Source organism: Macaca thibetana, chromosome 12 (assembly GCF_024542745.1).
Source record: "Macaca thibetana thibetana isolate TM-01 chromosome 12, ASM2454274v1, whole genome shotgun sequence".
Classification (NCBI taxonomy): Eukaryota; Metazoa; Chordata; class Mammalia; order Primates; family Cercopithecidae; genus Macaca; species Macaca thibetana.
Genome location: NC_065589.1, coordinates 82,655,867 through 82,672,636, shown reverse-complemented (window position 1 = coordinate 82,672,636; position 16,770 = coordinate 82,655,867). Strand labels below are relative to the sequence as shown.

At 39.7% G+C, this 16,770-nt stretch overlaps 2 protein-coding genes across 11 annotated transcripts in view; one reads left to right on the top strand and one right to left on the bottom strand.

Annotated features, from left to right (window-relative positions):
• Nucleotides 1-16,770, top strand: part of TANK (TRAF family member associated NFKB activator) — an 898,382-nt gene that overhangs the window by 33,822 nt on the left and 847,790 nt on the right. The window lies entirely within an intron of this gene.
• The window catches only part of RBMS1 (RNA binding motif single stranded interacting protein 1), a 231,641-nt gene that overhangs the window by 105,803 nt on the left and 109,068 nt on the right, over nt 1-16,770 (bottom strand). For 7 of the 10 annotated variants that reach the window (XR_007718381.1, XM_050752283.1, XM_050752280.1 and 4 more), the window contains exon 2: nt 4,182-4,357. Coding sequence is in view for 9 of the 10 variants with exons in the window: in XM_050752283.1 (XP_050608240.1) it covers nt 4,182-4,357 (176 nt within the window). In the remaining variant the exon portion in view is untranslated. Of the gene's footprint in view, nt 1-4,181; nt 4,358-6,711; nt 7,070-16,770 lie in introns of those variants that run through there. The other 3 variants (XM_050752279.1, XM_050752282.1, XM_050752286.1) reach the window with 2 other exon arrangements.

The window sequence follows — 16,770 nt, the reverse complement described above, 5'->3', positions numbered from 1 at the left end:
TAGCAGTTAGAATTTCAAGGATGGAAGAAACAAGGGATACTAATATTTGTTCAGAGACAACTGTGATCTAGGCTCTGGACCAGCTCTTTTACTTACATTATTTGATTTAATGCTTATCACAATTTTTGATAATAGCATTATTTGACCTATTTTACAGTCTGTTGACTGGGAATTCAGTATTTGCCTAGCACTTTTAGGTAACTCTGGGATACCAAACCTAGCAATCCTGACTACAATGCCTTTGTAGTCAGGGTGACAAATCTGTATAAGATAATACACTGTTAGCATCATATACTGTCACAGACATGTGGCTAAGTAATGTAACAGGCACTTGGAGAACAGAACTATATGGAAATAAGATGCTGATTATGAGCTGGCAACACATAAAAATTAAGAAATAAAGAGGAGAGTTACTGGTATGGTCCAAGCATAAAGGAGGCAGAGAGAGTTTGGACTTGGCCTTGCTGAATAGAGAAGGCGAGGGGAGGCACCAGAGGGGCGGCAGCAGAGGAGCAAATTGTTCTCCTGTCACACTGTAGGGAGGGAGGAGTCACCTGGTTCTTCTGGCAGGGAGAAGAAGGAAGAAGGGCCAAAGAAGAATCCACAAAACTTAGTAACTAAGGGACAAAGAGAAGGAGCTGCTGACTCCTAAAGCTCTCCTAAAGCTTCATGTTTAAAAAAGTAAATTTGGAAAAGAGACAGTGTTGAGAGAGAGGATATTTTGAATTTGAGGTTGAATATGGGTAAAAATAAAATATTCAAATGGAAAATGTACAGGAAAGTAAAAAGAGTAGAGAATACCCCTATCAGAGGATGGGACTATGGAGGAGGCAGCCAAGAAAACAAACCTGAAGAGCAGAGAGTTGAGGAGGAGAGGGATGAGAGTGAAAAAAAGCTAGGGATATTTAAGATGCTAGTGCAGTTTCAGTTGAAAGTCTGAAGGCAAAATAAAAATGGCTAAGATGTCAACAAAATGGACACAACATGAGCCCTCAATTCATCTATCTAAAAAGTCTGCCTAAGAAGTCTCAATGAGAGAAATATTGCATTGGCAAATATTTAGGTGACAAATACACCACACAGATAAGCACGGTCAAGCACAGTGTTTGTTTGGCTTGATTTCAGAGAAGGAAGAGAATTAAGCCAAGGGGCAGTAGATGAATCCTTTCGGCCACCTGGGTTGTTCCACTTCCTGAACTTGCTGGTTAACTGAACTGGTATCTTGTTTGTGAATAGACAACCTCTTAGAAATAGGGAGTAAACTTGCTGCAGCATAAAGCAGTCAAGGTTCCAAGATTTTTCGTATGTGTTTCACAATTTAGAAGTTAATAGAGCTGGTTGACATCTTTCATTAAAAGCTTCTAGGAAATTTATCTCTTTTCAATCCAGATTACCTGACACCACTGTCACCACCCTGTATCAGGAACTTAGGCTGGTTGGCTTCCTGTCTGAGCCCCTACCCAACATGCTTTCTCTTCTTAGCCATAGTGATCTACACTTTGCAGGGTCATGACTCCCTCTTTTGAGTCTGGGTAGGGCTGCCTTTCCCTGTCATCTCAGTATCACAACATCTGCTTTTCCACTGTAACCGCCTCTAACATTACAGCATCTCTATGTTCTACTTCAAACACAGTTTTTAAAAAATAGTTTTTGTTTTCCTCTCTAGTGTTTAAAATCTTCATGTCATACATGCCTTTGGACTTCATGCACCATTTGTATGGAATTGGGCCACCGTGATAAACATTCCTGCTTGTCCCCATCGTTCTGTTAAATAATCCTCTAAAATATCCAAGCCCCCTGGAGAGCCAAATCATTTGTTTCCATCATTTCCCCTCCTAATTCAGCCTCATCAGGTCAATTTGTAATTACAGTGCTAAGTTTTTAGTTCTAAGTATTTCTTTTCTTTGTTAGAGGTATAGATTTATATCTTTTTTTTCTGAGACGTTTCTGATACTTACTTTTCTAAAAATCTCTAATTATGTCCAGTGGTTTTTTAAGCTCTAGGATGAGTCACTTTCTCATAAGGTTCTTGTCACTTCTATGTCACCAACTAGCTCTTCTTTATTGGAAACAATTAAGTCCAGAACAGGAATGCTCTTTTGTGCTTTCTCTACATTCCAAGACACGAAACTCTCAGCAAGTCAAATTTGGTATTTACTAGATTTTCTGTATTAAATGGAATGAAGTTCCCAGCAAATTATGAGACAGAGTCCTCTGTTATTGTTATGTTTTGCCTCTGTATGATACATATCAAGAAGACTATTATCAGACTTCAGTATGAAACCTGGGATTGTACAAGAGCCTTCCTTTGCAAGTGATGGGAGACAGTGAGGGTTGCAAAGCATTATTGCTGCTATTGATAAAAGGAAGGAGGGTAATGTTTACATACGTTAAGAAAATCCATACAGGTCAAAGAGAACAACAAAAAAGAAATGAATATTCTAGGAAAAATGATAAAATGTTCTTCTGCCACATTTGGAATATGATTCGGTTCAAAAAAAATTACTGACTCAATTTTTCAAGTACATATTTACTGTATATAAAACACGGTGTTACTCCAGTATTTTAGGGTTAACTGTCTCCTTAACATCAAAACTCACCCTACATAATTCAACAATAGCTGAAGAACAATTTGTTTTTTGAATACCTCTCCTCTTCTCTTATACCTCATGAATTTGAGAGTTAGCTTCATTCTTCTGTTTCTTACAGTCATATTTTTCATTCCTTAGACTTTATGGCGCTCTATCTACCTGTAATTACGCTGCAAAAACATAAGACAACACCACTGAAAGGCCAGCAGCAGAGAAGATAGCAAAAGGCCTATTTGTGGTCTTGAACAGCTGCAATAGGGCAGGGCGTGCCTGGCAGGGTTCCCTCTGCCTCCAGCCAGCAATGACAAACCCCAAGAGCTGGGCTTGCTTTCACAGCAGTCTCTAATGCAGGGCATTATTTCACTGCCCCAAAAGCCAAGGACTGGAGTCAAAGTCCACAAGGGCTGATCAAAAAGGGGGACATGAGAAAAGCACAGGGAGAGTGCTGGGAGGGATGGCCTTCTAGAAAGCTCTCCAGATCCTGAAAAGCCACCACCTACTGTCCCACCCCTCCCCTTTCAGAACAAAACACAGCAAAACAACCATCACCCCTTCCCCACCCATGGAAAGCCAGATGTTACTTTTAGTTCCAGTTTGGAAATAACTGACCAAGTTAGCTTTGAAATTTTTTTTTCTTAAAAAAAGTAAGAAGTAATGAATCTGGATTTTAACCAGGAAAAGAGAAATGAGATGTTATCAATCAGGTGTTTTGAAATTCAGGTAATAGGAAACATTCTCTAGCAAAAGTCTCCTACTGCAATTATGCAAAATTCTCTTTTTAAGGGACCACTATTGTCTTGGGATAAATAAAAAGTACTGTTATATGTGTAGGCTTTTATAGCTCAATGCAATTTGATGCTTTCAGTCCTTACACAATGATCTTTGCACTATACAGTGCTTCTGGCTCCTTGTTTTAAAATTAGTGCTTTCTTACTTAGTAAGTTAATGTAATTGCAGCAAAGAAGCACATTATATTCTATTCATTGACAGCATTAGCATATAATGCAAATTTACTTTGGAACTTTATGCACATGCACACATTTCTTCATAACACTCTTGAAAGGGGAGAATTGAGTTCTTATTCCCAAAGTGATGAGGGTGAACAATCCAGACTACAAAACTATGGATGCTAATGGAGGCAGACTAATATGGTCCCGGCTGGAATTAAGAGCTTACATTCAGTATGATGTTAGATGGTTAACAACCTTTCTGACAAGCAATGACAGCTAAAGTTCCTCTCATAGGCTAGACCGGCCCTCAGAGGTGCATCCACAAAAAATGAGAACTCCTGAAAAATATCTAGCCAAAAAAAATTTTTTTAAATTCACATTTTACTTCTCATATGCCCATAAAGTCAAATTCTATTGAGAAAATGCTCCAGTTCATTTTGATATGTAGCCAGTCTGATGATATTAATATTGACTGAAAAAGTATTTAAGAAGTTAAAACTTGAAACCCATTTTATTGTTGCGATACTGAGAGTCCACAGGTATTTCTTATAAACGTCTCTTACAATGCAGTATAGATCACCCTATAATATGATCAAGAAGATACTCAGCAGCTAAAATAATACGAACAACTACTACTTACGGTTGACAGAGCTTCACCAGGTCCTGGTCGGTGGTGTTGGGAGGCAGTCCTCGGATATAGAGGTTCGTTTTGCTGAGCTGATCCCATCCTGAGTTGCTACTGCTGCTACTGTTGTTATTACTGCTGGTGGTGCTGGGACTGGGAGGGGCCATGGGGTGGGCTGGGACCAGAGACTGCTGGAAAACAAAGATCAGGAGCCTTAGTATGCTAGCATTAGGAGACTGACACCATTCAGAGGCTGTCATTCAGCGGCTGTATGATCGCCCAAATAAAATGAAGTTACCAAGATTTAAATATAGATTACCTTAAGCTACTTTGAGGTATAAATTTTAATTTACCCTTTTAAAAGGTCTGTTCACGCTACTTTAAAAAAGGCCTCTTCTTCAACATAAAATTGATAACAGGGTTTACTCAGTAAAAGTTCTCTATGAGCACCTTAAATGTGACTAAATTTATGTAAGATTAATTTATTCACGCATTTTTCAGGAACACATCTACTGAGACTCAAAATTAATGTGCATGAAGTTAGATGATACCATCTTAATATACAGTAATTTAGAAATCACTAGACTTTGAAAAGGTTTTCAAATTCTGAAGAACGTTTGATTGAAAGTTGCTTATAATTTTATTAGGATGACTCTTCAAAAAAAAAATTACTCCTCAAGTATAAGAAAGAGTTTAATCCAGATCTTCCAATAAGGACAATCTCACCTAGTTCTAAGACAGGCACACGACTTCACTGAGACATCTGGGTAAGATTCCCAGGCAGGCTGCCTTTCGCTCTGGCTAACCTTGTGAAATTTAACCCCTGTGAGAACAGTGTCCAAGCTGGAAACCTTCCCAGCTTGCAGCACCCACCACAATTCTTGTAAAGCCTGCAACCAAAGGACTCAGTGTAGTTTTACAGTCAGCAGCCACCTAAGAAGAATGTCTGAAATTGTACTCACACCAGATAATTCTCTGTGCACCGACAGAAAGAACCAACGGTTCTCTGACCCAGTGCCACACACATGACTTTGAGGAACTTAAACGGCTCAGCTCAAGATGAAAGGGCACACAACCCCAAGTGTCCTCACAGCAAATGCGTGGCAATTTCACACCAGGACAGGGATGCTTTCTCACCTCACATTTTCTAAATAATAAATATACTGTACTAACTCAAAGACATCACTCATGAACAGTTTGAACATCCAAAATTAAATAGTCATTAGACAGTTAAAAGGTTCAAATCTCATGGCTTGGTTTTTACCAGCACAATCAAGAAAAGTCAGGCATGTCTACAGAAGACAAATCAAATCCCACAGTGGAAGGTTGGAGAAGCAGATCCCTTGCAATAAGCATACCCTCATTTACCTCATCAGCAACCTCCGTTGCCCACTATAGATTCCTAGTTTTGTACCCAGCTTCTGCCATGGTCATCCTAATTCCATAATATCCCAACACACGGGGATCTCATTAATTTATTTTTATTTTTATTTTTTTGAGACGGAGTCTCACTCTGTCACCCAGGCTGGAGTGCAGTGGTGCGATCTTGGCTCACCGGAACCGCCTCCTGGGTTCCAGCGATTCTCTTGCCTCAGCCTCCCAAGTAGCTGGGATTATAGACACACAGCACCATGCCTGGCTAATTTTTGTATTTTTAGTAGAGACGGGGTTTCACCATGTTGACCTGGCTGGTCTTGAACTCCAGACCTCAGGTGATCCGCTCGCCTTGGTTTCCCAAAGTGCTGGGATTACAGGCATGAATCATCATGCCTGGCCCCATTAATTTAGATATGTTAACTATTTCTTCTGATCCTGTATCTTCCAGATTCTTCCTTCCACTGCCCAGGTTCTTGCTAAGATATCATCTGAGTCCAAACACCACTTTACTTTCTTTATTTCTTTTAGAAAGAGAGCAGCAAAGGGTCAATAATAGTCAATGCAGAAATGCTATTCACTGAAGGCTGAACTTGAACTGGGAACATCAGTACTGCTTAATCCCAAAATAAAAGCAGCCTGAGATCACGTCCTACCAAATCTATTTGATTCACGCCCTTAACGAGCAGCTGAACTCATATCCTTTCCCCAAACCTCTGGTTTTTCTCTAGGGGCTAACTACTTTCTAGATATAAAACTAAGACCAAACTCTGACACTTGCTCTGCCACAGATGGCACCTCAGAGAACTGGCCATGCCCCACAAAGCCTGTGCTCCTTCTCTGAAGCCACTGAGTTGGTACCTGCCATCCAGCCCTACTCTATTTTTCACATCAGTGAGAACAGAGGTGCTGGAAAGTAGCCCACACGCCTGCCTCCTGTCCCAAGCCTTTGATTGACACAGATAACTTGTAGCTATTAAAAGTAGGCAGGACTGAATTTTCCCTTAAACCTCCCTTGATTAGTGTCTCCGAAACCATCCCTGACACAAGCAACACTGTTTCCACAGTAGGACCCAGTATGTTTAATGCAGTCATTGAGCGATGAAAAGCCGTCATCTGGGATGAGACTTGGAGAAGTCAGGAAGAAGCTGTGGATCAGGCCCGCCCCTACCTCTTAGTGGGATTACATCAACACGAAGTAAATGAACCATCGGGCATTTTAAAGACTGCATTCCAAGGCTGCATTCACTCGAACCTTTGATTTTGCCAGAAGTGGAAAGGGAGTGGCGGGCATGCACCTGTATAATTAAAGAAACATTTGGATGTATGACTTATTTGGAGATTATTTAGACATGAAAGTAGTAGGTTTTTTTATTTATGTATTCATTTTTTGGCAGAAATACAACTATGATTTACATGTCTGAATTTACATAGCTGTTTTAATATAATTTGATGGGCATCCCTATTTACTGCAGTAGTTATTTTCCCACTGTGGGAAGCAGATACAGCCTGCGCCTCCCTGCTTCCCCTGTTAAGTTTGCCCTGTGAGGGAATGAAATCTCCCAGCATCTGATCCCAGGCAGAAGAAGAGGGTTCCTAAATGTACCCAACGAGGACTACTAGCCTCTGGTGAATCCTATACAGAACAAAGTTCAAATTCAAATTTTATTTCCAAATCAATTCTTTCTTGGGGCTAACTGAAGACAGAGAAAGAAAACTGAAAGAGAGAAGCATTGAATTATTCCAGGTTGTCAATTTTTAATTTTCTAGTGCAGAAATTTTTAAACCAAAGACTACGTTTTTAGAAGTCACTGAAACTGGGCTGGGCGCGGTCGCTCACGCCTGTAAACTCAGCACTTTGGGAGGCCAAGGCAGGTGGAACACGGGGCCAGGAGTTTGAGACCAGCCTGGCCAACACGGTGAAACCCCATCTCTACTACAGATACAGACTCTGCTGAGTACTTTACATACATTACCGTACTTAATTCAATCAGACTGGCAGGTAGGTTATTGTTCTCCCATTGTGCAGATTAGGAAACCGAGTCTCAAGAAAGGTTAGGAATGTGCCAAGGCCACACATTTAGAAGGTGGCAGGGCTAGAATTTGAATGCAGATCTGCTAGAAAACAAAGCCAGAGCAGAACCTTCAAACAGTACTCTACGTGGGACCCCAAAACACTTTCTATATCCTGAATGCTCTATTTGTATTCTTCCTTTTTCTGTGCCCATAATTTTTGCTAATTACCAAATTCAAGCTTCTCTGAAATGTGATATTTAATACCATTGGCAGATATGTTTTTTAAGAAAGCAAAAGGTGTCTTTCAGTTGACTTAATGAACACACAGTCTCATAGTGTTAAAAAAAACAAAGATTAGCTCTTAAAAAAGCGGTTTTAAAAATTCTACTTTATAAAAATCTTTTCATTAAAGAATAAATTCTACAAACAACTTTTGAAAGCTTCAGCATATTACTGCTAAACATTAGAGTCAACATTTCAGGATGACATGACTTAAAACAGTGAAAAATTAAACCTTCATTCATAGATTAAAATGCAAATACTGACAAGTCTTTCACTACAGCTTCAGAACTCTGATAAATTTAAAGCAATTACACTTTGTCGTCAGATTATGTGTCTTGGCAGCACAAATGATAAACAAATTTTTAAAAAGCTTACAAAGGGATAAAAAGGGACAATATTTTACCCAGTTCCATTTTCATCACTGGTAGTCCTTTTACATTTTGCTTCTCAAAACCCGGAAGATGCCTTGGAACTTGAAAAGACCCTCTATGGATGAAGCTTGCAACTATTTACACACATTCAATCTAATTAGGGGACCTGGTGGCTGGATAAGCATGCTAAGTGCCCACCAATCCCAAAAGAGCCTAGTGGTCTCTCAGCCTTCTCTAGCCTAATTTTTCCTGTTATCAGGTCAGGTAAACAAACTACATTCTTGTATCTCCAAGGGCAAAGAAAACAAGCTAATTCCATTTTCTTGATAATATTTATATGGGCTTAATTTGCATACCAAAATGGATAGAAAACAAAGTCACTCGTGAATAAACGGGGTGGTTATATTAGCAGACCCTCAGCCTTTCCTGCACGAGTGGTTTGGCACCATCAGTAAGAGCGTTCATCAGCACTCAGAGAGAACTTCCTGTATGGACAGCACTCAGAGAGCATGTCCTGTGTGGGCAGCACTCAAGGAGGACTTCCTCTATGGATAGCAATCTGGGAGCACTTCCTGCATGGACAACACTGATGCCTCCGTCCAACCAGAAGTCCCACTGGGCCTCCTATACTAAAAGGATCAACAATAGGCACAGGGCAACTATACACAGGGTAATACTATTTCCTGCTCTATCATTATCACCCCCTACAGAGAAGAGAGAAATAGTCTCTCCTCTATAAATACAAATCTAAAGGTCATTTACAAAATTAATGACATGCGAACTAAAATAAAATACACTAGTAATCATGTACATTGTTGTAGATTTCCATGCAGCAAAGATAATTTTGAAACAAAAACTTGTCATTTAAAATTCTATTGTCTCATTTCCTTCCTATTACTAATAGGCTAAAGAACAGTGCTCTGACCAATCTTATAGCTGAAGCTGTCCTCCTCTTCCCACCCCCACCTTACTTAGCCACTTCTCTAAGAATTCTAGTACATTCTGAAGGGAAAGGAAAGCTAGGACCTGCCCTTTAATTTTCTTCAAGTGCTTTTTAAAGTTTTCATCCTTATAGTTCAAGAAGGTTATCATTCCTACCCCTATTGCCCCGACACCCACTACCACCACCACCACGACCACCACCACCATCCCAAACAGCAGGTTGGTTTAATACATCAACTATTTCCTTCATCTAGAAGCAACATAATCACTACAGTTGCTCCTGAAAGCAGACAGAAGTTTACAGAACATTATCATTTTCACAGGGAAACAGTATAAGATCACGCCTGAAATGAACTGAGTACTACGTGAAGACACTGTCTGCTACACTCATTTCCACACACCGGTTCCTCTCCGTATGCTTTCAAGATGTAAAAGGAATTTAACAATTTAAATAAATTATCCAACAGGAATGAGGGGGACACCGACATGGGCCAAGTATCACCACAGTCAGAATATTTTCTTTGTTTGTTTTTGGCCATATGAGTGACTGAGAGAGGGCTGGGAATGGCGGCTGGAAGGAGAAGTTCTGGCACAGGGAACTGGAAAAACAAAACTAAACGTGGGAGGTGAACTAGAGAGAGGTGAGAAACTGGCCAGGAATCAGTTGTTCCTGTGGATATGTCAGGGAAGGAATGCCTGAGACCAGGATGTGAAAAAACACATAGCAACTAAATTAATGAAGAACAGTAACGCCCCTTTACACAGCCATTGTGTCTCCCTTATACACACCATGGAGTTAGGGAAATAATCCCATTTGATAACAAGGATATCAAAGCTTAAAATCACACAGCTAATTAGTTAGTGAAACTGGTTCTCATATCTTCACTGTTCCTTGTTTGGAAAAAAACTTTGCAGCTTCTCGAGACTGTGAAACTGAGCAATAGAGTATTAATTTTTTTTTTTTTTGGTTGGATTAAGCCTGTCAAAGGAGATGGACCCATGTTACCTTCACTATTGCAATAAAACATAAAAATAAAAATTTCCAATAGGCTTCATAATTAATTCTCCAAGATACCCATCAAAGTTGATCCTTGCAGGTAAAACTGCAATCTCCACATAGAAATCTCTTCACCTAAGTTCATGAATAAAGCATCATTTTCTTATGCTTCAGATAAAAGAATTAAAGTTAAGACTTGCATTGTTGAATACAACATGACTGACTGAGATTTCCTTCCAGATCCCATCAAGACACTAGATTCCTTATCATTCAAGTATCTTTTAAGGGCTGGTTCTGTGCTCCTACATGCTAATCAGCCCAATTGTTCTATTTCCTCCAAAAGTTCTTCTAAGAACTCCAGTGACTCGCCAAGATGCCCACTGAGAACTCTGGGCCAGTAAACACACAAGAGTTCCTGTGCAATTTGTTCCTTCTAGTTTTTCTAACAGCATTTATAAGGGGTACAGGTGTGTGAATATGAAGATACCAGACTGAAGACATTTTAAATTAATCACCAGAAAACTAGAGGACCAAAAGAGAAAGTAAGGGGCCTAAGGCAAAGTTTCAAAATTTCCTTACCAGAGAATGCATTCATCAGAAAGGAAAAGCTTTTAACAGTGGGTTCCTAGCCTTAGCTACCCTTAATTGCATTGCTTATAATGGTGTAGTACAGTATGGTTTCTAAAAATAGAGTCCAACTAAGGGAAGATCAAGGAGGAGGGAGGATGAAAAGGCAGGGGACAAAAAGGTTGAGGAAGGCTTCACAGAGGGGGTGGATGGCTGAGTGAGCTGAATATTAATGACATGTCATTAAGAATAAAAGGGGTGGTGGCTCATGTCTGTAATCCCAGCACTTTGGGAGGCTAAGATGGGAGGATCACTTGAGCCCAAGGGGTTGAGTCCAACCTGAATAACATAGCAGGACCCCGACTCTACAAAAAAAATTTGGTGGTGCACACCTGTAGTCCCAGCTACTGAAGAGGCTGAGACAAGAGGATCACTTGAGCCCAGGTCAAGGCTGCAGGGAGCTGTGATTGTGCCACTGCACTCCAGCCTCGGTAATAGAGAGAGACTTTGTCTCAAAAAAAGGAAACAAAACAAAACAAAACAAACAAAAAATAATAAAAGGAATGGCAAATCTGAAAGAAAGGTGGGGAGAGTAAGGAGAGGAGTGACCAACAAAGACATAGACTGGAAGGATCATTCTTCACAAAAGCCAGAGAATTACCCAACCTGGTTGCTTCAGAGGAAGTACCCCAAGTTGATGTTGAGGTGGGAGTGCGGTGGTACTAAAAAGGTAGTAGGAAGAATCTGAAAAGCAAGGTGGAATGTGGACATGATGTCACAGGTTACCAGAGTCTCACATGTAGAAAAGAATTTAAACACAGTAAATGAAGAGGATGGCTTCTGGAGAATGCAAAACTAGAAAAACTCTTCCCTTCCTTCTATGAAAATAATTTTTATAGTAATAATTAAAAAAAAAAATTGGCCGGGCATGGTGGCTCACGCCTGTAATCCCAGCACTTTGGGAGGCCAGGGCAGGTGGATCACCTGAGGTCAGGAGTTCGAGACCAGCCTGACCAATATGGTGAAACCATGTCTCTACTAAAAATGCAAAAATTAGCCAGGTGTGGTGGTGGGGGAGGCTAAGGCAGGAAAATCATCTGAACCCAGGAGGCAGAGGTTGCAGTGAGCTGAGATTGCACCATTGCACTCCAGCCTGGGCAACAAGAGTGAAACTCCATCTCAGGGGGAAAAAAAAAACTGAACGGAAAAGTTAGAATATCTAGATTCATGTTCTGCGTTGGCCAGGAGCAGGAATGAGTATTATCGCTGGAAGGCTCAGGTCTTCACATGTGAAATAAGCATGTTAGACTGGATGATTTCTAAGCTTCCCTGCAGCTTCAAAATTCTCTAAAATTCTGGATAGTGCTGGACAGTGCCATCTCCAGCTAAGACATGTCAAGACAGACCCAGTCAGGTCCTTTAGTACTCTCGTCTGTCTGCCAAATAGAGAAATGGAGCAAGAGTTTCTTAAACTGGCAGACTCCAAGGCCAACTTCTGTGACATTGTGCAACTTAAGACCAACAGACATCACACTGCAGCACCATTTTCCTACACCCCTTAGGCCAGCATGGATTCCTGACTTAGTCATAAGTGATTCTAAGAAAATATTCTAAATATGTAAGCTATCCTAAAACAACAACTGAAGCCTAAAGGAACAAATGTAAAACAAAAAACAATCTTAAAGAGCTCCCGAAACCAGAGTATCCTTAAGGTAGAAACAATATTACAGCTGAAATAACCATAATAACTTAAGATCTATTGAGACTGCATGTTACTTAGTAGCCTGCCATCTTTGTGTTTCAACGTGTAATTCATATAAAGAGTTATATTTCACATTCTATTCAATCTCTTCTATATAAAAGGACTCTGTAACAGCTCCAAAACCACTTTAAAAGAAAATTCAAAACAATAAATAAATTACAGCCCAAACAAACAGCAATTAGAACACAGTAAACACAAAATCCCACCCAACTTCAGGTGCAAAATTCATTATTCTTCTGAATTCTGAAAGCAGGTGTACAGTGTTTTCCTCCTTCTTCAATTTCCAGATCCATGCCAGTTTTCTTCCTCAACACAGAGCCTTGGGAAGGGGACAAGAGCCAACTATTCCTTTACTTTTTACTCAAAATAAATGGGAAAAAAATAAAAATAAAAAAGAAAGAAAACTTCCTAGGGGAAGTGAAACATTACTTTTATCATGACAGTTCAGAATACCTCTGCAATGCATTTCCTGCCTCACCCCAGTAGAGTTAGGATTCCAGGGCTGACAACTTCCTCCCAGCTGTTTTTTAAAGTCTATCTACAGTACAGTCTGTATCTTACTATTTCTTGTAAGTAATGAATTATCGCTGAGATTGTAAAGTCCTCAGGGTGCAAAAACACCCATTCTAAAACATACTTTCTCCACATTAAACAAACTTACTGAAAGTATTATAAAGTGATTAAATATTAAGTTAGAAAACTTATATGAGTAAGCTTACAAAAAAATACTCCCACAAAAACCAACTTATTTATTTATTCTTAGATCCAGAGGGACATGTGAATGACCTTGCAGTACTATGGGTTTCACAATTTAGCCCCCAGAGAAAAAAATATTATCTGTACTTACAGGAAACTGAACAAGTATTTGCAATCTCCACATAGTAATAACTTAAAAACATAAAATCTTATCTGACAATGTTGTAATTTTGTATATAAACATCACTGAGAAAACTTTTTAAATATAACTCAACAATTAATGTCTACTTTTGTTTCTTTTCCATGGTAAAATCTAGTAGCTTACATCTGATATGAATAATTAGAGAAAGTGAGTGATACTAGAACAGTTCTTCAATTATATATCAGTCTATATGTTTCTTTTTTTTTATTTTTTAATTTTTAAAATTTTTTTAAGAGACAGAGTCTCGCTCTGCCTCACGGGCTGGAATGCAGTAGTGCAATCATGGTTGACCACACCCTCGAACTCCTGGGCTCAAGTGATCCTCCTGCCGCAGCCTCCCACATAGCTGGGACAATAGAAGCATGCCATCGCATCTGGCTAATCAAAATAAAAACAAAAACAAAAACTTTCTTTGTAGACACTGGATCTCACTTTATCGCCTGTGTTGCCCAGGCTGCTCTTGAATCCAGCTTCAAGAGATCCTTCTGCCTCAGCCTCTCAAAGGGCTGAGATTACAGGCATGAGCCTGGTCAATCTGTGTATTTCTGTGTCACGTTTGTGTGTGTGAACAGTCATGTTTGTGTGTGTGAATAAAGACAGAGGGGAACGGATGGCTGTCTCTAAGCTATACTGCCTGAGACTGGGGCTTGCTGGGTTTTTTAACATTTTCGTCCAACATCCACCTCAGAAATTAACTTTTTGCCTGACCTCTCCATCCTGTATACATAAATAGGCACAGACATATAAAACTGAAACGTAAGTTTTGTGAAACAACATTTTCCTTTACCAAATGCAATGTACCCTAATGTTATCTTTTCCAGTATATTTCGGTAAAAGAAATAAATGCTGGCTGTAACCCACTGAACTGACACTTCCCACTAATATTGCCACCTACAGGTTAAAAAACAGTGGTCGGCAGCGTTTCTCAAACTGATGTGCACATGAAGTGCCTGCACTGTTAAAATGCAGATTTCGACTCAGCCATTTGGGGTGCGGTCAAGTTTCTGCATTTCTAAAACAAGCTTCCAGATTTTGCCCTTGCACAAGGCAGGACTCCTGGTCTGTGTGGATGAATTTGGGAAGCGCCCCCTTCCAGCTTTAAGGAGAAGCAAGCTGCCTCTATTCACAAAATGAGATAAAAACCTTTGTTCCACTGATTTCAAACCCATTATCTGCTCAGAGTAACAAAATGGTAGAGCTGGGAGGGGTAGGAGGGATCATAAGAGCCAATAATTATCCACTGGAAGTATAAGGAAATTTTGGGAGATGGCAGGATGGGAAGTAGAGGTGGGGGCATACTTGAATTTTTAGCAAAGGGAGCTTGGCTTTGAAAATGCTGAGAAACACTGATGTAATGCAACCCCTCACTTTGCAGGAAACCCGAGGCCAGGAGAAGTCAAACCACATATCCAAGGCCATACAGCTAATCAGAGGGAGAACGGGGCTTCCAGTCCCCACACTGCTGTCATAAAGCACCAGTCCTTGTTTGTTACCAGAATTGCAGCAAAGATGATGGTACAGGCCAAATTTTCTTAATGAGTTTTTAAAAACTGAGTAAAATTGATATGCTGGACCTGTTAAGACAGCAGAGAAAAATTATTTTGTGCAGCCTTTTCTATACCTCAGATGATTTTATCCACTGTCAACTTCTAGATCACTTACTTAGATGTCCAGGTCTATGCTAGACATCTAGTTGCTTGCTTTAAAAAAAAAAAAAAAAAAAAAAGGAAACGCACCTATGAAATTGATAATTTAAATCTCCCCAAAAAATGCTTGTGAATGCCACTCATTTCTATTTTTGTATTTACTTATATTAAGAATTTTTGAGTAGCATACATGATCATTATTTGTACCATCTACAAGAAGATACAAAAATCAAACAGGTTAATTAAAGCAGTTTGGAGACTGGATGCAGTGGCTCACGCCTGTAATCCCAACACTTTGGGAGGCCAAGGTAGGTGGATCACTTCAGCCCAGGAATTCCAGATCAGCCTGGGCAGCATAGCAAAATCCCGTTTATACAAAAAAAGAAAAAAAAATTAGCTGGGTGTGGTGGTTCACACCTGTGTCCAACTACGGGGGAAGCTGACTTTCCCAGTAGTTGGGGACGATCACTTGAGCCAGAAGGTCAAGGATGCAGTCAGCCGAGATCATGCCACTGTTCTGCTCTTCAGCCTGGGCACCAAAGTAAGACTCTATCTCAAAAAAAAAAGAAAGAAAGAAAAAAAAAGCACTTTGATGCTTTTTAGTCATAAGAGTACACTCAGAGTCAACTACCAATTTAACCAGCTTGAATTAGGAACCCTTAAAGAATCACTAGAATTGTCTACCCATGGTCAAGTCTCCCGATATATGTCACAAATTCATACAGTTAAAACAAGTGACTTCAAACTCTGTTTCTTTAAAATAAAATGGAGAGATTTGTAAGATTGTTTTCTTTTGTGAACTCCCCAGTGTTTGCTTTTTTCCTAAAGCTTCACAAAGCATATACTCAAATAAATTCTCTAAAACAAACTGGTTTTCCTTCAGAACTCAAACAGTTAATGTGGGCCGGATGTGGTGGCTCATGCCTGTAATCTCAGCACTTTGGGAGGCAGAGATGGGTAGACTGCTTGAGATCAGGAGTTTGAGATCAGTGTGGGCAACATGGCGAAACCCTATCTCTACAAAAACACAAAAATTAGCTAGACATGGTGGTGTATGCCTGTAGTGGTATATGCCCCCAGCCTGGGGAGCAATAGAGGAAGACCCTGTCTTTAAAAAAAATAAATAAATAAAAAATAAAGTTAATGTGAACCTTGCTCCCAGCAGCCCACCATTATACTCTGAAGGGCTGTTTCTAATTTGACCTAAGCATTTTCCCATTTTTACAGGGACAAGGTTTCTTTCAGGTGAAATTTCTATTTAATGATACTGCATATTTGGATTGAGTACTGCTAACAACAGCCCTGAGACTTTCCTGTCTTTTATGGAGTCAGCCCATGCACTATTGTCTAATCATTTTAGTGGTGATGGTATCAACCTTCGAATACGTAGGTGCCCTGGGAGCTAACCAAACCAAATGCTGGCAAGCCTCATTCCTCTCTTCATCTCTTCTGAAGCAGATAAATTGAAGTAGAACGTCATTCTGTGGTAAGCAGGATCTGGGAAATACTTTCAATATTTACAGAAACCAGATGCAACATTTTTTCTTTTCGTTTTAAAATTATTTCACAATATTCTATTTGGAGTAGGAAGTTATTGCTCAACAAGAAAAAAAGTGAAGATATTAGTCTTTCTCTACACCTTTTTATTTTTCTGTTTCTAAAGTTAATCATAAAGCATCATTTCATCTCTTTTACCAAAATGTGCACATTGCTAGTTATTGAAAATGTCAAAGGGAGTTTTTTTCCCAA